Source organism: Callorhinchus milii, unplaced genomic scaffold (assembly GCF_018977255.1).
Source record: "Callorhinchus milii isolate IMCB2004 unplaced genomic scaffold, IMCB_Cmil_1.0 Scaffold12, whole genome shotgun sequence".
NCBI lineage: Eukaryota > Metazoa > Chordata > Chondrichthyes > Chimaeriformes > Callorhinchidae > Callorhinchus > Callorhinchus milii.
In genome coordinates, this window is record NW_024704753.1 from 19,260,929 (window position 1) to 19,275,201 (window position 14,273).

At 44.1% G+C, this 14,273-nt stretch overlaps 1 protein-coding gene across 1 annotated transcript; it reads right to left on the minus strand.

Moving 5' to 3' along the window:
* Positions 1-699: 699 nt before the first annotated feature.
* selenok (selenoprotein K) lies at positions 700-3,045 on the minus strand. Its single transcript, XM_042339500.1, has 5 exons — positions 2,975-3,045; positions 1,791-1,881; positions 1,525-1,611; positions 1,229-1,318; positions 700-951 (listed from the first exon to the last, which is right to left on the minus strand). Exons 1-4 carry the CDS (start codon positions 2,991-2,993, stop codon positions 1,234-1,236), a joined length of 282 nt encoding a protein of 93 aa, XP_042195434.1. The 5' UTR covers positions 2,994-3,045; the 3' UTR covers positions 700-951; positions 1,229-1,233.
* Between the last annotated feature and the right edge of the window lie 11,228 nt (positions 3,046-14,273).

The window sequence follows — 14,273 nt, forward strand, 5'->3', positions numbered from 1 at the left end:
TTTTTTTTAATCTTTCAATACTATTGCAGTTTTGTATTACAATAAATTACTTTAAAATGACAACGCGCAACAATAATAATAATAGGTATTTAAACATTAGCGTGATTCCAGTTCTATTGATTCAACGGGAGCAGGTATTACTAACTCATTCACTTGCATTTAAAGGACTTTTGTTTTCCCCGTTTTGAAAAATATAACTACCCAAATCTAAACTGAAATCCCTTTATTTCCCGCTCTTTTTTTCCTCCTAACAAACAAGTCCTCCCAGGTCACAACAGCTGCTCTCGTCAAAGAAGGGACATCACTGCCTGGTCTCTTGTTAATCTCCCAGCTACTAAGAGTGAGTGGGAACAAGTACAGTATCTACTGCACTTATGTGCAGCGCTGATTCACTGCTCTTGAAAGCTAAACATTCTTAAACGCTTCACGAGTCAAACTTAAAAAATAAAAGCTCAAGTTTACAGTGGGAATGCAATGTTTTTGACGGGAGATGATGGAAACTGAAAGTAGCATGTGTTTCCAAGAAGATAGATTTCTGCTAGAAAATAGTAATCACGGGATAGATAGGACAGTGTATATATATAGTTTGGGACACGGCTGGTCAAGCGACTGCCAGGACGGTGGAAGGCGAACTAGATGGACCTTGGTCTTCTTTGGCCTGGCAAATTCCTATGTTCTTAAATATCATTTATAGAAAGGAATGGTCCAACAGTCAATTTTATTAAAGACAAGATACTGTAACAGTTGCCTCTCCATTGTACCGGCACCTTTACATTCAGGTTTTCCCAGCACAACTTCATTAATCTGTGTATTTAACACAGCGCAACTCTTGCAGATGGACAGGCATGTTCACATCACCATCATCACGAATACATCTGGTCTTTCCAACCTCTCAGTTACCAACCTCCTCGTGAATGTGCCTGGACGCCCGCTTTAAAAGCAGGCGTTTACCTGCAGAGAAGATTTCGAAAATGTGAGTCGCTCGTTATACAGTATCATAGAATCCTGCAGCACAGAAGGAGGCCATTCGGCCTATAGTGCCTGTGCCGGCTCTTTGAAAGAGCTACCGAATAGTCACACAAATGCATTGATTTAAGCCACTGTACCATATGATATTGCCTAGTGGGCTTCAGATGATATTCACTGCATTAGTTACCCCCAAAATATTAAAGGTCCCCACCTCCCACCACCTGAACATGTGAATTCTCTCCGAGACTCCATATCTTACCTTCCTCATCCACCTGACATGGGGGGAGGAGGTGGACCACCTTTGCCATTATTTATTCGACCCATTCTTCTTCGTGGAACCCCTGGAGGGCTGTTATGAAAACATGAAATAGTCTCACTCAATAAAAACTCTAAATGAACCGGGATGAAGGCAATTCGCGTAGAGAATATGGTCGAAATATAATACAAGTAACTTTTACACGGTACGATATTAGTTACGCTGCGTTACATTCAAAAAAAATTGGAGAAGATATTTTCACTGAAAATCCCCAATGAAGTTTCTCGGTATAGAATTACCCTCTTCCATCGTCGGGCCGGCCCCAGGATGACACACTCCCTGTGGTCCTATGATCGGCCCCAGTGGGGTTGATCATCGTCTGGAAGCTAAACGAAAGAACACAGGCGTTAGAATTGGGAGTCAAAAAAGATTGGCGTCCAACTTATCAGGGACCAGAATTAATTGGCTTTATTTGAGGCGATGCTTCAACCCCTTCCCCCCCCCCCCCAAAAAAAATAAATTCCTGAGCGAGTGTGAGGGGGTGGGGAGGAATATCAAAACTCACAAGTAACGAATGAACTCCACTATTCCCCAAAACATCTGAACGATCGACGACAATCTCCATGGAGCTTGCCCTCTGCTGCCCAGAACCTGTCCTACAAAACAGAAGTTACAATCCACGTCGTGTCTACTCCATTTCGCTCGTTACCCACTCAATACATAATCCGTTAGCGAACGGTTTGGCGAACGACCGGCCGCGTGTTCTTTCACGGGCGCCGCGCCTGCGATTTCCGCGCTCGGCTCGAAAGATTCTGCGATTTGTTTCGACTGTATAGCTGTAGGCGTTTGCGTCGGCCGATCGCCACTCGCACAGAGGAAGGTCTTCCCCCCCCCTCCGCCCACCGCAAACGTTACAGTCACTTCAACCCACGGCTGGTTCGTGCGGGCGGGGTGGTGGGTGGTGGGTGGTGGGGGGGGAGGGGGGATGGGGGAGAGGACGGACGTCGCCGCTGGTCCCCCAAAACACACCGCGCGCAGTCACTACACTCGACACGACAGCGCGTACACTCGTGAAGCGCTTCTGAGACGGCCTCTGCGCCGCGGATTATTATTATTGTTATTAATAATAGTGCAAGAACAGATACACACAGAGCCCCTCCACCCCCCCCCACACACACACCACAGAGACCCCCCCACACAGAGCCCCTCCACCCCACCCCCCCCCCACACACACAGAGCCCCCCCACCCCCCACCACACACAGAGACCCCCCCACACAGAGCCCCTCCACCCCACCCCCCCCCCACACACACAGAGACCCCCCACACAGAGCCCCTCCACCCCACCCCCCCCCCACACACACAGAGACCCCCCACACAGAGCCCTCCACCCCACCCCCCACACACACAGAGACCCCCCACACAGAGCCCCTCCACCCCACCCACACACACACAGAGACCCCCACACAGAGCCCCTCCACACACACAGAGACCCCCCACACAGAGCCCCTCCACCCCACCCCCACCCACACAGAGCCCCCCCACCCCCACACAGAGACCCCCCACACAGAGCCCCTCCACCCCACCCCCCACACACACACAGAGACCCCCCACACACATAGAGACCCCCACACAGAGCCCCTCCACCCCCCCCCCACACACACAGAGACCCCCACACACAGAGCCCCTCCACACACACAGAGACCCCCCACACAGAGCCCCTCCACCCCACCCTCCGGGGGGACACTGACCGTTCGACACGTAAACCATTTCCTCAACCGCCGCCGCTGCTCTCTGGGCCTTTGTGTTTCCGGGTTACAGTGCGTCACTTCCGAGGGGGCGGACGGGGTGTCATGGCGTCGCTCTCACCGGGTGTCGCGGTCAGTAACGCTCTCTCTCTCTCTCTCTCTCTCACACTCTGTCCATCCCGCCCTCCCCCACACCAACCAACTCCATCTCTCTCTCCTCTCCATCTCTCTGTGTCTCTCTCTATCTCTCTCCCCCTCCGCCCCACACACACACACACACACACACTTTTTATTTAACAACAGATATATTTATTGGTATAAAATACATATAGATATTGTTGTCGCCTCATGGAAACCTCACCAGTGTCCGCTTCAAACCCGTCACCATCCTCAGCAAACACTGCCCCCCCCCCCCCCCGGGACTGGGGCTCTATTCCCTCCCCTCCCCCCTGTCCTCACTGCACCCCCACCCCCCCCCCACACACCCCACCCACAACCACACACCCCCCACACCACCCCCACACACCCACACACACACACACACACCCCCACCCCCCACACCCCCCCACACACACACCCCACACACCCCACACACACACCCCCACCCCCCCCCCCACACACACACCCACACACCCCACACACACCCCCCCACACCCCCCCACACAGCACACCCCCCCCCACACACACACACACCACACCCCCCCCCCCCACACCCCCCACACACACACCCCCACACACACCCCCACACACACACTCACACCCCCACACACACACCCCCCCACACACACACTCACACCCCCACACACACACCCCCCACACACACACTCACACCCCACACACACACACCACCCCCACCCCCACCCCCACACACCCCCCCCCCACCCCCACACACACCCCCCCCACCCCCACACACACCCCCCACACACACACACACACCCCCACACACACACCCCCCCACACACACACACACACCCCCACACACACACTCACACCCCCACACACCCACCCACACACAACCCCCCCCCCCCCCCCACACCCACACCCACAGAAAGGTTTGCTCGGAATCCTTGAGGCCCAAGGGAAAGCTGGGGGTGGGTGGGGGGGGGGGGGGGGGGGGGAGTCAGAATATAATGTACGAGTTTTTTTTCCCTTATATTTTCTTTAAAAAAACCTAGAAACCCTGAAACAGCTGAGAGCCGAGAGAAGGGGAATAAAACAAAGGCGTTCGTGTCTGTCTGTCTAAAACAATAATATTCCTGACATTTGACACAGCGCCTTATCACGTCTTCGAGAATAGAATAGACCGTGACGTGTGACTGCGTATTTTGTGGAAGAAACGCAGCAGCCAATTGCGCACAGCAGTGTCCCACAAACAGTCGTGGATTGAGTGACCAAATTATTATTTGGTCCCCTCCCGTACTAAGCCTTCCTATTCACATTTGCAAACAATATTTGCGGTTTTACTTGCTTTGCTGCTTTCGTTCTCTAGTTCTCAAGAAAAGGCCCAGGTTTTATATCTCCCCCTCCCCGTTGTGCTTCCTTCGAGCTGTTTTTTCAGTCATCAGTTTTGGTATGCAAGAAGTAATGTCTTTGTGATTAGTATCTTTCAGCAAGCAAGCAAATCCTCATATCTGTATTTCCTTGGACACGAAGATTACCTGCTTATTAATTCCCTAAATTAACTGTGATTGCACTTGTCATGATTAGACAAGGAAAATCCATATTAGCGCGAACACATCTCTAAAAGCTGTGTAATTGCATTAATTGGGACAGGGGATGTAGGCAGGAACGAGTAAGGTAATTACTGAAGACTGCTGGCCGCGATAATTAATACAGTCGTAATGACCTTGATGCAAACACCTATAATCTGTAACGTGTTGTGTGCAAAAGTCAAATTATAAAGAGGACGTTTCTTCAAATTTTTTTTTGCTGACTTTGAAAGACAGATGTATCTAACATGACAACAATAACTTGCATTTACACAGCCCCCCCCCCAATACACACACACACACAGCGCTAGACAGTGGCAGAGCAGGACGCCAAGCTGGGGAGAGGCGACCGTAGACACGGTCGAAGAGAAAGGTCTTCAGGCGTGACCTGAAAATGGGGAAGGCAGGAAGGGGCAAGACGGAGGGATAGAGGGAGAGTGTTCCAGAGTTTCAGGGCGTATTGCCTGACAGCAGTGTCGAGCATTCCCTCAAGTTCACTGAAGGTCAGTCTGCAGGGGCTGTGTGACCCGCATTCTTCTCTATGTGGCTGATGTTCCACAACAACAACAAATTACATTTTTCACGGCGGGAGGACGTCCCAAAGGGTTGGTTAATTGAGGGTCAAACAAGTAGCTGAGGTTCCGGACTGGCTCGGGGAGGTGGAGTGTGCATTCATGGATGGTGATTCCGCTGGTGCTTGAGGTGTGGAGGCGCTGATGACAACAACAACTTGCATTTATATAGCATCCTTCACGTGGGGTAGCGTCCCGGAGTGCTTGACGGGAGCCAATTAGGAGGGCCTCGGACTTGTTGGCATTGACCACACTTTGTAGCCTTCAGTTGATGAGTTTTACCAAAGCATTTCATGTGTATTGTATATTCAGTCAATGGAACGAACACATGTAAACACACGTTTGAGCAAACGTTTTACAGTAAATATTTATTCAGTTTGTTTTAAAAACATTTTTCTTGTAACCTTTTCACATATTTATGTACGCCGTATCGTTCCTGTTTAAAATACTGTAAACTATATTAAAATCCATTAAGTTAAGTGCATTTTGTTCCTAAATATTGGGATGCAAGAATTACTGTACTTATTTGTAAAATGTTGAGTTTATTTGGCTACTTTTTTTTGTTTTATCCCTTGTGCAATATCTTTTTATCCTCCATCGACATGCTTGTTCTTTAATATTTTATATATAAAAAGACATCTTTTTTCCCCCTCCTTGGTGTATTTCCACGTCATTGTCCGCCAGGCTGACACTTCAGTTTATTACTGGGAGAGTTCAGCATTGTCTTGTCAGACGAGACATTAAATCAAGGTCCCTTCCCCTGTTTACATGTACTTTAAAGATCCCAGAGTTGCATGATGCATTAGAAAAAGAGAAGGGACTTTGCCATGGTGTTCTCCTACACAGTGATGTTAAAGAGTTTCATATATGCATGTGTCCTCTCTCTCGCTCTCTCTCTCCCCCCTCCCCCCCCCTCAGTGTAAGATGCATATCATCATTCACTTCATGGCTGTTTGTGGAACTGTTTGTAAATTCTTACTATGTGCACAATTAGCTACCTTATTTGTTTACCAATTGTTCACTTCAGTTGACAGTAATTCCCAGTGAAGCAATCTGTGAGAATGTGATATTATTTCATAGTTCATAGTTTCTGAAATGTTCTGCCCTCCGTGTGTTCATTTATGGTGATCAGTTGAATACACTACCTGTAATGAAATTGTTCTGAGCCATAGTGGTATAGACAAATCAGGTCGGTGTCCTGAGTCTTTTTTCTTGCGGATGGAAATTTATTCAGTGATAATCAGAGACTTGGCAACATCATTAGGCCCTTCTGGGTTGTTGTATAGCACATTGACACAAAGCACTCCGGCTATTGCTGTTTACCGCCATACACACTGCAGGCAAAACAGACTGGGCTAAAGTATAAAACATAATTAATATATGGGAGTGTTGCCAAGGTTGTAATCACTTCTGAGTGTTCAGCAAATAGTTAGTAACTGCCTGAGGTTTGATCTTAAGGTTAGAATGTCACTTAAACTGCCAAATGAGATTACCACCTTGTAATTGCTCATGACTGCTCATTACTCTCATTTAAATATAAATGTTCTGGAGGTTGCTTTTAGTTATTGTTCTGAGTATCTTACAGATTGCATATGATTATTAAATCTGTGTCTATTTGTGAAGCTGTTTCACTGGGTCTCCAATAACCACCAGCCAACTTCACCCTGTTTACTAAGATGTTTTCTTTGCAGATCTGAAAATCAGCCTTTTTTTCCCAAAAGCAGGGGAATGTCATAAATCAAAGATATAATATGGTCATTGATTTGAAAGCAGTCATATAGGCTTTTTAAATTTGCAAAAAAAANGAATAATATAAATTAATATTATAATCCCCTCAAAAATAATAATATTTTGGTCACTCAATCCACAACTGTCTATAAGCACAGGAGTTTTAGAAGTATCTGAATTCTTGTTCCATGGCCCATAGATGTGATGTACTCGAAATTAGGAGGAGAAAGTTACATTCAGTCAGGGGACCTGATGCTGCGAGACTAATCCTGTAGGATACTTACAGTATTCTAGTGTCCCAGCTAGTCTATATTATGAGTTTAAAATGTTATTGTTCTCTCTGCCTAATGCAGTTTGATGTCTGCTGTGAGCTCGTACCCATCGCGAGACGTGGCACCAGTTTCAATAGCAGCTCCCCATGAGCTAAGATATATTTACAGTTGTTGCTGGAGGATTCCAGAGGTAAAATTTAGCAGGCGGGGTATTGAAAGCTGGACCTTGTATTCTGCAGCTCCAATGGAGTGCCACATTGATAAACCAACATCACAGCGCTCGCCAGAGTCCCTTTATAAAATGTTCATTCCCACATAATTTCAATCAAGAAAATAATAATAATGATCGTCCTTGCATTCTATACGGCGCCTTATCACGTCTTCGAGACGTCTCAAAGTGCTTCACAGGATACACTGTAAAGTATAATGGCAGTATATTTTGTGGGTGAATTAGATAAATGTATATATATATGAGGTACTGAGTAAATAGTAACTTTCTGTTATGGGGTGGAAAGAAGGCCATTCTACGAGGGATGCCATGAGTATATGACCTAGTTTCCAGGCAGACACATAATTAACAATTACTTCTCATGGCTGTGGGGAAGATGCAACATATTTCTCTGATAGTGAGATTCTAGGTCTTAAAGCAATTGTACTTTCTTGAAGCAAAGAATATTAAAATGAGCCACGGAAGTTACTGTATGGACACCAAACCATATCCTCGGCGGCAAAATAGATTTGTCTGATTGCACCTGATGATTTTGCTAATCCATGAGAATCGATTTCACATATTCAAGAGTTTAGCTCTCAATGTGACTCATCATCAGCAGTTCCAAAGGTAGGTACAAAGCAGTTCTGAAGAACACACTGGCGCACTGGCTACATCAGAACTTCGGAGATGCTTAACCGCAGCAGGATGTGTCAAGTTCATCTTTTTATGTGCTGGTGATGAATGGTCCTTAAGGAATCGGGGTTTACAGTAGGGTCCTAATGAATCATCTCATTTGAATTTTTACGAAAATGTACCATAGAGCACACATTGTACTTCACTGCCACTAAATCTCTTCATACCTCAGAGAAAGTTTTACGTCCTGACGACTTAAAACTCCTTGGATGTTTCTTGGACCGCTGGACGACTTTAAAGGACTATTTCGGAGTACAGTCTAAATCAATTTGTGCCTGGTGCGGGGCAGAGTGAAATGGTGCTGAAATCACCTTCTCAAGATGGTTCCCAGCAGCGAGACTTCACATGAGCCACTTACATATCTCGCCGCTCAACCCCAATTTGAGCTGCACCTCTCAGGTAAATCACATAAACGGAGCATAAAACCAATCCCCCCACCAGCCCTCCCCCGCGCAATAGGGCTGCTTCACTGAAAGGAGATTGCTAATCCAGTCAATGTGGTTTGTGACAACAAGCCAGGCTGAGCTGCCAACTACAAAGGGTTTAATGATGCAAAGCAGGCAACCAAGTAGAAAATTGCTTTTAACTGGCAATCCTGGTGAGGAATGCCATTCCCAACAGACTCCAATCCTCTTTGAAGGGAGGGCTGACCAGATCCTTATGATGAGCCTCTGGAGGAGTAGAAGGAGTGCAGCTAACTGATAGCTGGTTTGATTCTGGTCCAGACTGCCATTTAAAGGGACACACACACTGCAAATGGTATAATGATTGTCCTGTGTATCCTGTGCAATACAATTATTGCTGCGTAAAATCTAATGTCTTTGTATGATTAGGTGTTGATAATTCTGACTTAGGAAATTAGCCCAACACCAATAAAGTATAACATATTAGCCCAACACCAATAAAGTATAACATTCTGGATCTTCGAAGTGATCGACTGACTTTATATTGTTAAGAAAATAATACTTATAAGGACATAATGTGAAATTGGGGTGGGGTGCAAATAATATCATCGAGGGGAAGTGTGCAAATTAGGCAAAGGAATATACTGTATTCAGCATCTACCTAATATATGGCCATTATTATTTTCAAGTGAAGATGGAGCAGCAATTAAGCTATTAAAAAAAATGTGGTCGCTCAATCCACGGCTGTTTGTGGGGACGCTGCTGTGCGCAATCGGCTGCCCACAAAACATACAGTCAATTCACTTTACAGTTTATCCCGTGAAGCGCTTTGAGACGTCTCGAAGGTGTGATCAGGCGCTGTGTCAAGTGCAAAGTATTATTATTAATGTTTGAAACAAATGAACGGTTCTTTTTCTTATTTTGGGGCACCGCAGAACTCATTTCTGGATTCTGGGAAACATGTCTTCACTGTGTTCCACCAGATGGCGATGTAGGTTTCTGATATTTTCACACATTACAATGGATATTAATTAATATGTTAATATTAAGTCATTTTGAAAAACAGCAGCTGTCAGAAGTTATGATGTAGTGGCACATTTATCAACCTGTGCAGATTTCAATACGGTATTTTGCAAATTTGGATTGAAAAACTGCAAAACCAAAAAGTCATCATTGATGTGAGATGAAATCAGGGGCAGTTTTTCATACCAAAGGCTCGTGGAAATATGGAACTCTCTCCCTCTCCCTGTGGGCTATGGTTGGATCCATTCACATCTTCAAGACTGAGGTGGATATATATTTGTGAGGTCAGGGTACCAAGGGATACGGGGCGAGGGCGGGCAATTTGAATTGAGATACAGATCAGCCATGATCTTATAGAATGGCGGAACAGGCTCGAGGGCTGATTGGCCTCCTCCTGTTCCTATATTGATTACTGAGTTCTTACAGAGCAAAAACCTTTTATATAAACGTTAAATTTCTGCATATCTGAAACACTTAACCCCAGTGGACTCCCCTGAACACATTTAAATTGAAAGAAATATAGGTAATACAGATAATAAGAATAATCCTGGCATTTGATATAATTCCTTATCACATCCTCGAGCTGTCTCAAAGCGCTTCACAGAATATACTGTAAAGTGGAGTGAGTGACTGTATATTTTGTGGGTGAAACTTTAGATATTGGAGATGTAGAAATACAAACACGGCGATTAATTTCTATGATAAAAGCTTACCCCCAATTAAAAAACTTTACATTTGCTGGTGTGAATTTTTCAGCGCTCTAACTGAGTGCCGCCTGTGTGGAGTTACCCTTTCAGAATAGAGGGAAGCACTTATAGAGGTCAAGCCCTTGCGGTACTCGTTCATGGACTATAATTGTTTTTTCTCTGTACATTTTTGTTTTTGCATGGAGGAACAACACAGCAGGAGAGAAATGGGGTTGGAATCATACGAGAATGGTTGGTGACATTTGTAATATTTTCGGTTGCTCCACTAAGCAGTTTTTCTTCAATGCAAAAGAAAGTGCATTACAGAGGGCAAGTGATCCTGATCCTCGGTGGTGGTGGGGGGGATTCAGCGACAGAGTGAGCCCAGCCGGCATTTGACGACTCGAGCTTGCAAGTGCAAAGCACGAGCTCCCGATCTCTCTCCATGCCATGATCTGTATCTGTGCCTGTAGCTCAGTGGTTAGAGCTAGACTCGCCTCACAAGCGAGAAGCCCTGGGTTCGATTCCCGGGCAGGGCAAGTTTCCTTAATCCACACGCCTCTGTTTACCTAGCACTAAGTAGGAACATGGTTGTTAGTTGATTGGCGGATCGCTTTTCCATAGGTAGTAATCCCTTTGAAAAATAATAATAATAATAACTTGGTCACTCAATCCACAGCTGTTTGTGGGGACGCCACAGTGCGCAATTGGCTGCCGTATTTTGCCCACAAAATATACGGTCGATTCACTTTAGGGTATATTGTGTTCAAGCGATTTGAGACGTCTCGAAGATGTGATACGGCGCTGTATCAAATGCGAGGATTATTAAATGCATGGCTAGTTTTGGGGTCCAGTGGCTCATCAATTGATCAAACAGACAGCAACAACAACAACAATTTACATTTGTACAGAGCCTTTCACATCAGGCAGACGTCTCAGGTGCTGGACAGTCAGGAATTCGGACCCGAGCTGGGGGTCAGGATCAGGAGGGAGGGAAGGGAGGGTGTTGTGGTAAACCATGTAGAGATTAATAATGCATTTAGTCAATTTTACCGGTGTATGGAATCCTTTCGATATCACTGGTTAAACATTCACACCCACATTTTCTGGTGATATTGTGTATTAATCTTCTCTCAACCGAAAACACCTTTCTTATATTTGTTGTCATTGATGCAGGAATTATGGCTGGATATAAAATTAACCGAGGAAATATGATACTGTCTTCCTTAATAATAGTTGTCAGCGAGAAAACATTCAGGTACAAAATATTATCGCATTGAGACTGACAAGGAAATTAGGTACTTTGTGTATTTTGGGTGGTTCCAAATTTTCATCAATCAAAGGATGTTAATCTGTAATCTTTTTGATCAATATTTGGAGGGACCTTATAGTTAGAAAAATCCTGTATCATTTTTTTGCTTCAACCACATTCTAACCACCCTCGGTGTACATACATCACTTCTCAACCCCTCTTTAGCTCTGCTGTCGGCTATTTTATTTTTATCCTCGTTTTCGACTCACAGAAGTTTTGGACTTGTGGATATAACCGCCTATTAACGGGAGAAGCTGAATACATTGTCTGTGGGATACAGAATAAACTGTGGGCTTCAACGGTGAAACACAATGGTTTCTGACAGAATCAAATGGTAGGAACGGAAGTCTGTTGGAATAGCATATTCTCAGTGCTCAGTGCCCTCGAGATAAATCAATCTCAGCAACACGACATGTCAAGCGACTGCTAGGATGGTGGAAAGCGAACTAAATGTATCTTGGTCTTCTTTTGCCAGCAAATTCCTATGTTTCTTTATGATATAAACACAGTTAGACCTTCCCAGCAGTGAGATGTCCTGAAGAGAGTCAATATTTTTTATCGGAAAGATTGAGTTTGTAATGATGTTTCCAGATTGATGTGGGACGATCACCAGAGGAAGTATTTAAAGGAAAATAATAAGATTCCCGTTTAGCCTTTAGGTAGGGCATAATTATTGTGGCTGATTACAGTTTAGCAGTGAAAGAACTGCTTGATGCTAACCTCCCTCCCTTTCTGATGCTTTCCACGTCATGTGTCACTGCGCGAGGTACTAAAATTTGAAATAAATTCACTATTATTTCCACCCACACCCAAAGTTGCAGGGAATTATTTTACACTGACCGCAGAAAATTCTGATCAAAATGGGAAACCGCTGTTGAAGGATGTCTGAGATCTTGTTATATTCACTGAATTCGCCAAGAAAATTCAATTTAATTGATAAACCGCAATAAGATGAAATCGGGTAATACTGTAAATTGCACCAAGATCGAATTGTCTTTGTATTTGTAATCCTGAAACTGATTTTGGTGCTGATTATGACACATCTGTGGACTGTGGTATTTGCATGTGTAGATATCGATAAAGTAGGTGAATTGTTTCTTGTCCAGTCTATGGGATCCCTGAGGCAATTTAAGTGTTAAATGATATTTTTATCATCGCTACGTTTTACTCACGCTGACAACCAAGCTGTCGCTGTTAAAAGCTACAGCTTTTGGATTCAGTTTATGTAGGACAACGGTAGAACAACATTAGGCCCCACAATACACACTCCAGAACATAAACCTAAATCACAATACATTTCATTCCAAGATAGATATCCGAGTGTGATGGGAACTGATGCCTCCTGTGCCGACTTGTCAGGGTACAATGGGTTGGAAGCCAATCATTGCTAATCTACATCTTTAGAGTTGTTGTGAGCGCTAGACATTAATCCTAATCTGACAATTTTTTCAACCGGAAAATACTGGTACTTATCACCCACCTTCTAATTCCCTCTAACCCCACTCCACCTCCCCACCCCACCCCCACCCTCCCACCCACCCAATTTCCAGCACATTACAGAAGGGAATGATTTCTCTCCCACACTAAATGCCAAAGAAAAGCTTTAATTGTGTCACTCTGTACAAGTCAGCATTACATTGGAATCCTGATATTCAGGATCACTAGTTACTATAGTCCTGACGGCCACCAATCTTTTATCCAACACTAAGACTTTGCCCGACTCCTAATTATACACTTCTAGATATTACAGATTATCCCTAAGAAAGATTAAAATACTCTTAGGATTTACAAATTTCCTTAACGTAATTAATAATAATCCCAATAATCCTTGCATTTAATATAGCCCCTTATCACGCGTTCAAGATGCCTCAAAGCGCTTCACAGAATATACTGTAAAGTGGAGGGACTGTGTAAATATAGTGGGCGAAATGCTGAAACTATTATATTTTTGTTTCTTCGCCAATAAATGCAGTATTTTGATTTGGACTACAGTGTTTGCCCTACTTCCAATTTTCTGTTGTGCAGTAAACCGTGATGTGTATAATTACACCTTTTAATAGCTTAAAGTAAATGTATTAAAATACTGTACATCAGATTCTACTGGAATAGGGTTTGATAGGGACACTTGATAAATGTGCAATTACCTGTGATTGTACTGAACAGATTAAAGAATGGCGTTAGCATCTCCACGCGACAACGAGAATCTGAATAACGTTACTGGAGGATTTTATTTTAATTTCATATTTCATGGCTGAAAGCAATATCTTTCAATTTCAAAAATATGTTCTTTAAAACATCACTCTAAAGCATGGAGTTGCTGGACTCTTTCAAATGTTTGGCCGCTGATGTTAAAAGCAGTGAACCGTGATTTTCAAATGAACTTTTCTGCTTTCTTTTTCTGCTATCTGGTGCATCAATGCTTTTTGCCCAAGTGCTTCTCAAAGTAATACAGTAATAGATGCATTAAAATACATTCAGGACTTCTCGTCTACGCAGAAAACAAAAATGTCATAAATAAAGCATGAATAGCATTAGCAATACCCATCTTCCATTGAATTCCAGAAAATAAAAGCCTCTCTCGCTTGTCCAAATTCTGAAATGTTATATGAAAATGTTTATAAAATGTTTTAAGGTACAAGTGCATCTGGAAAACATTTTGCTGGGTATTTGATCAGACACCAAATCATTTTTT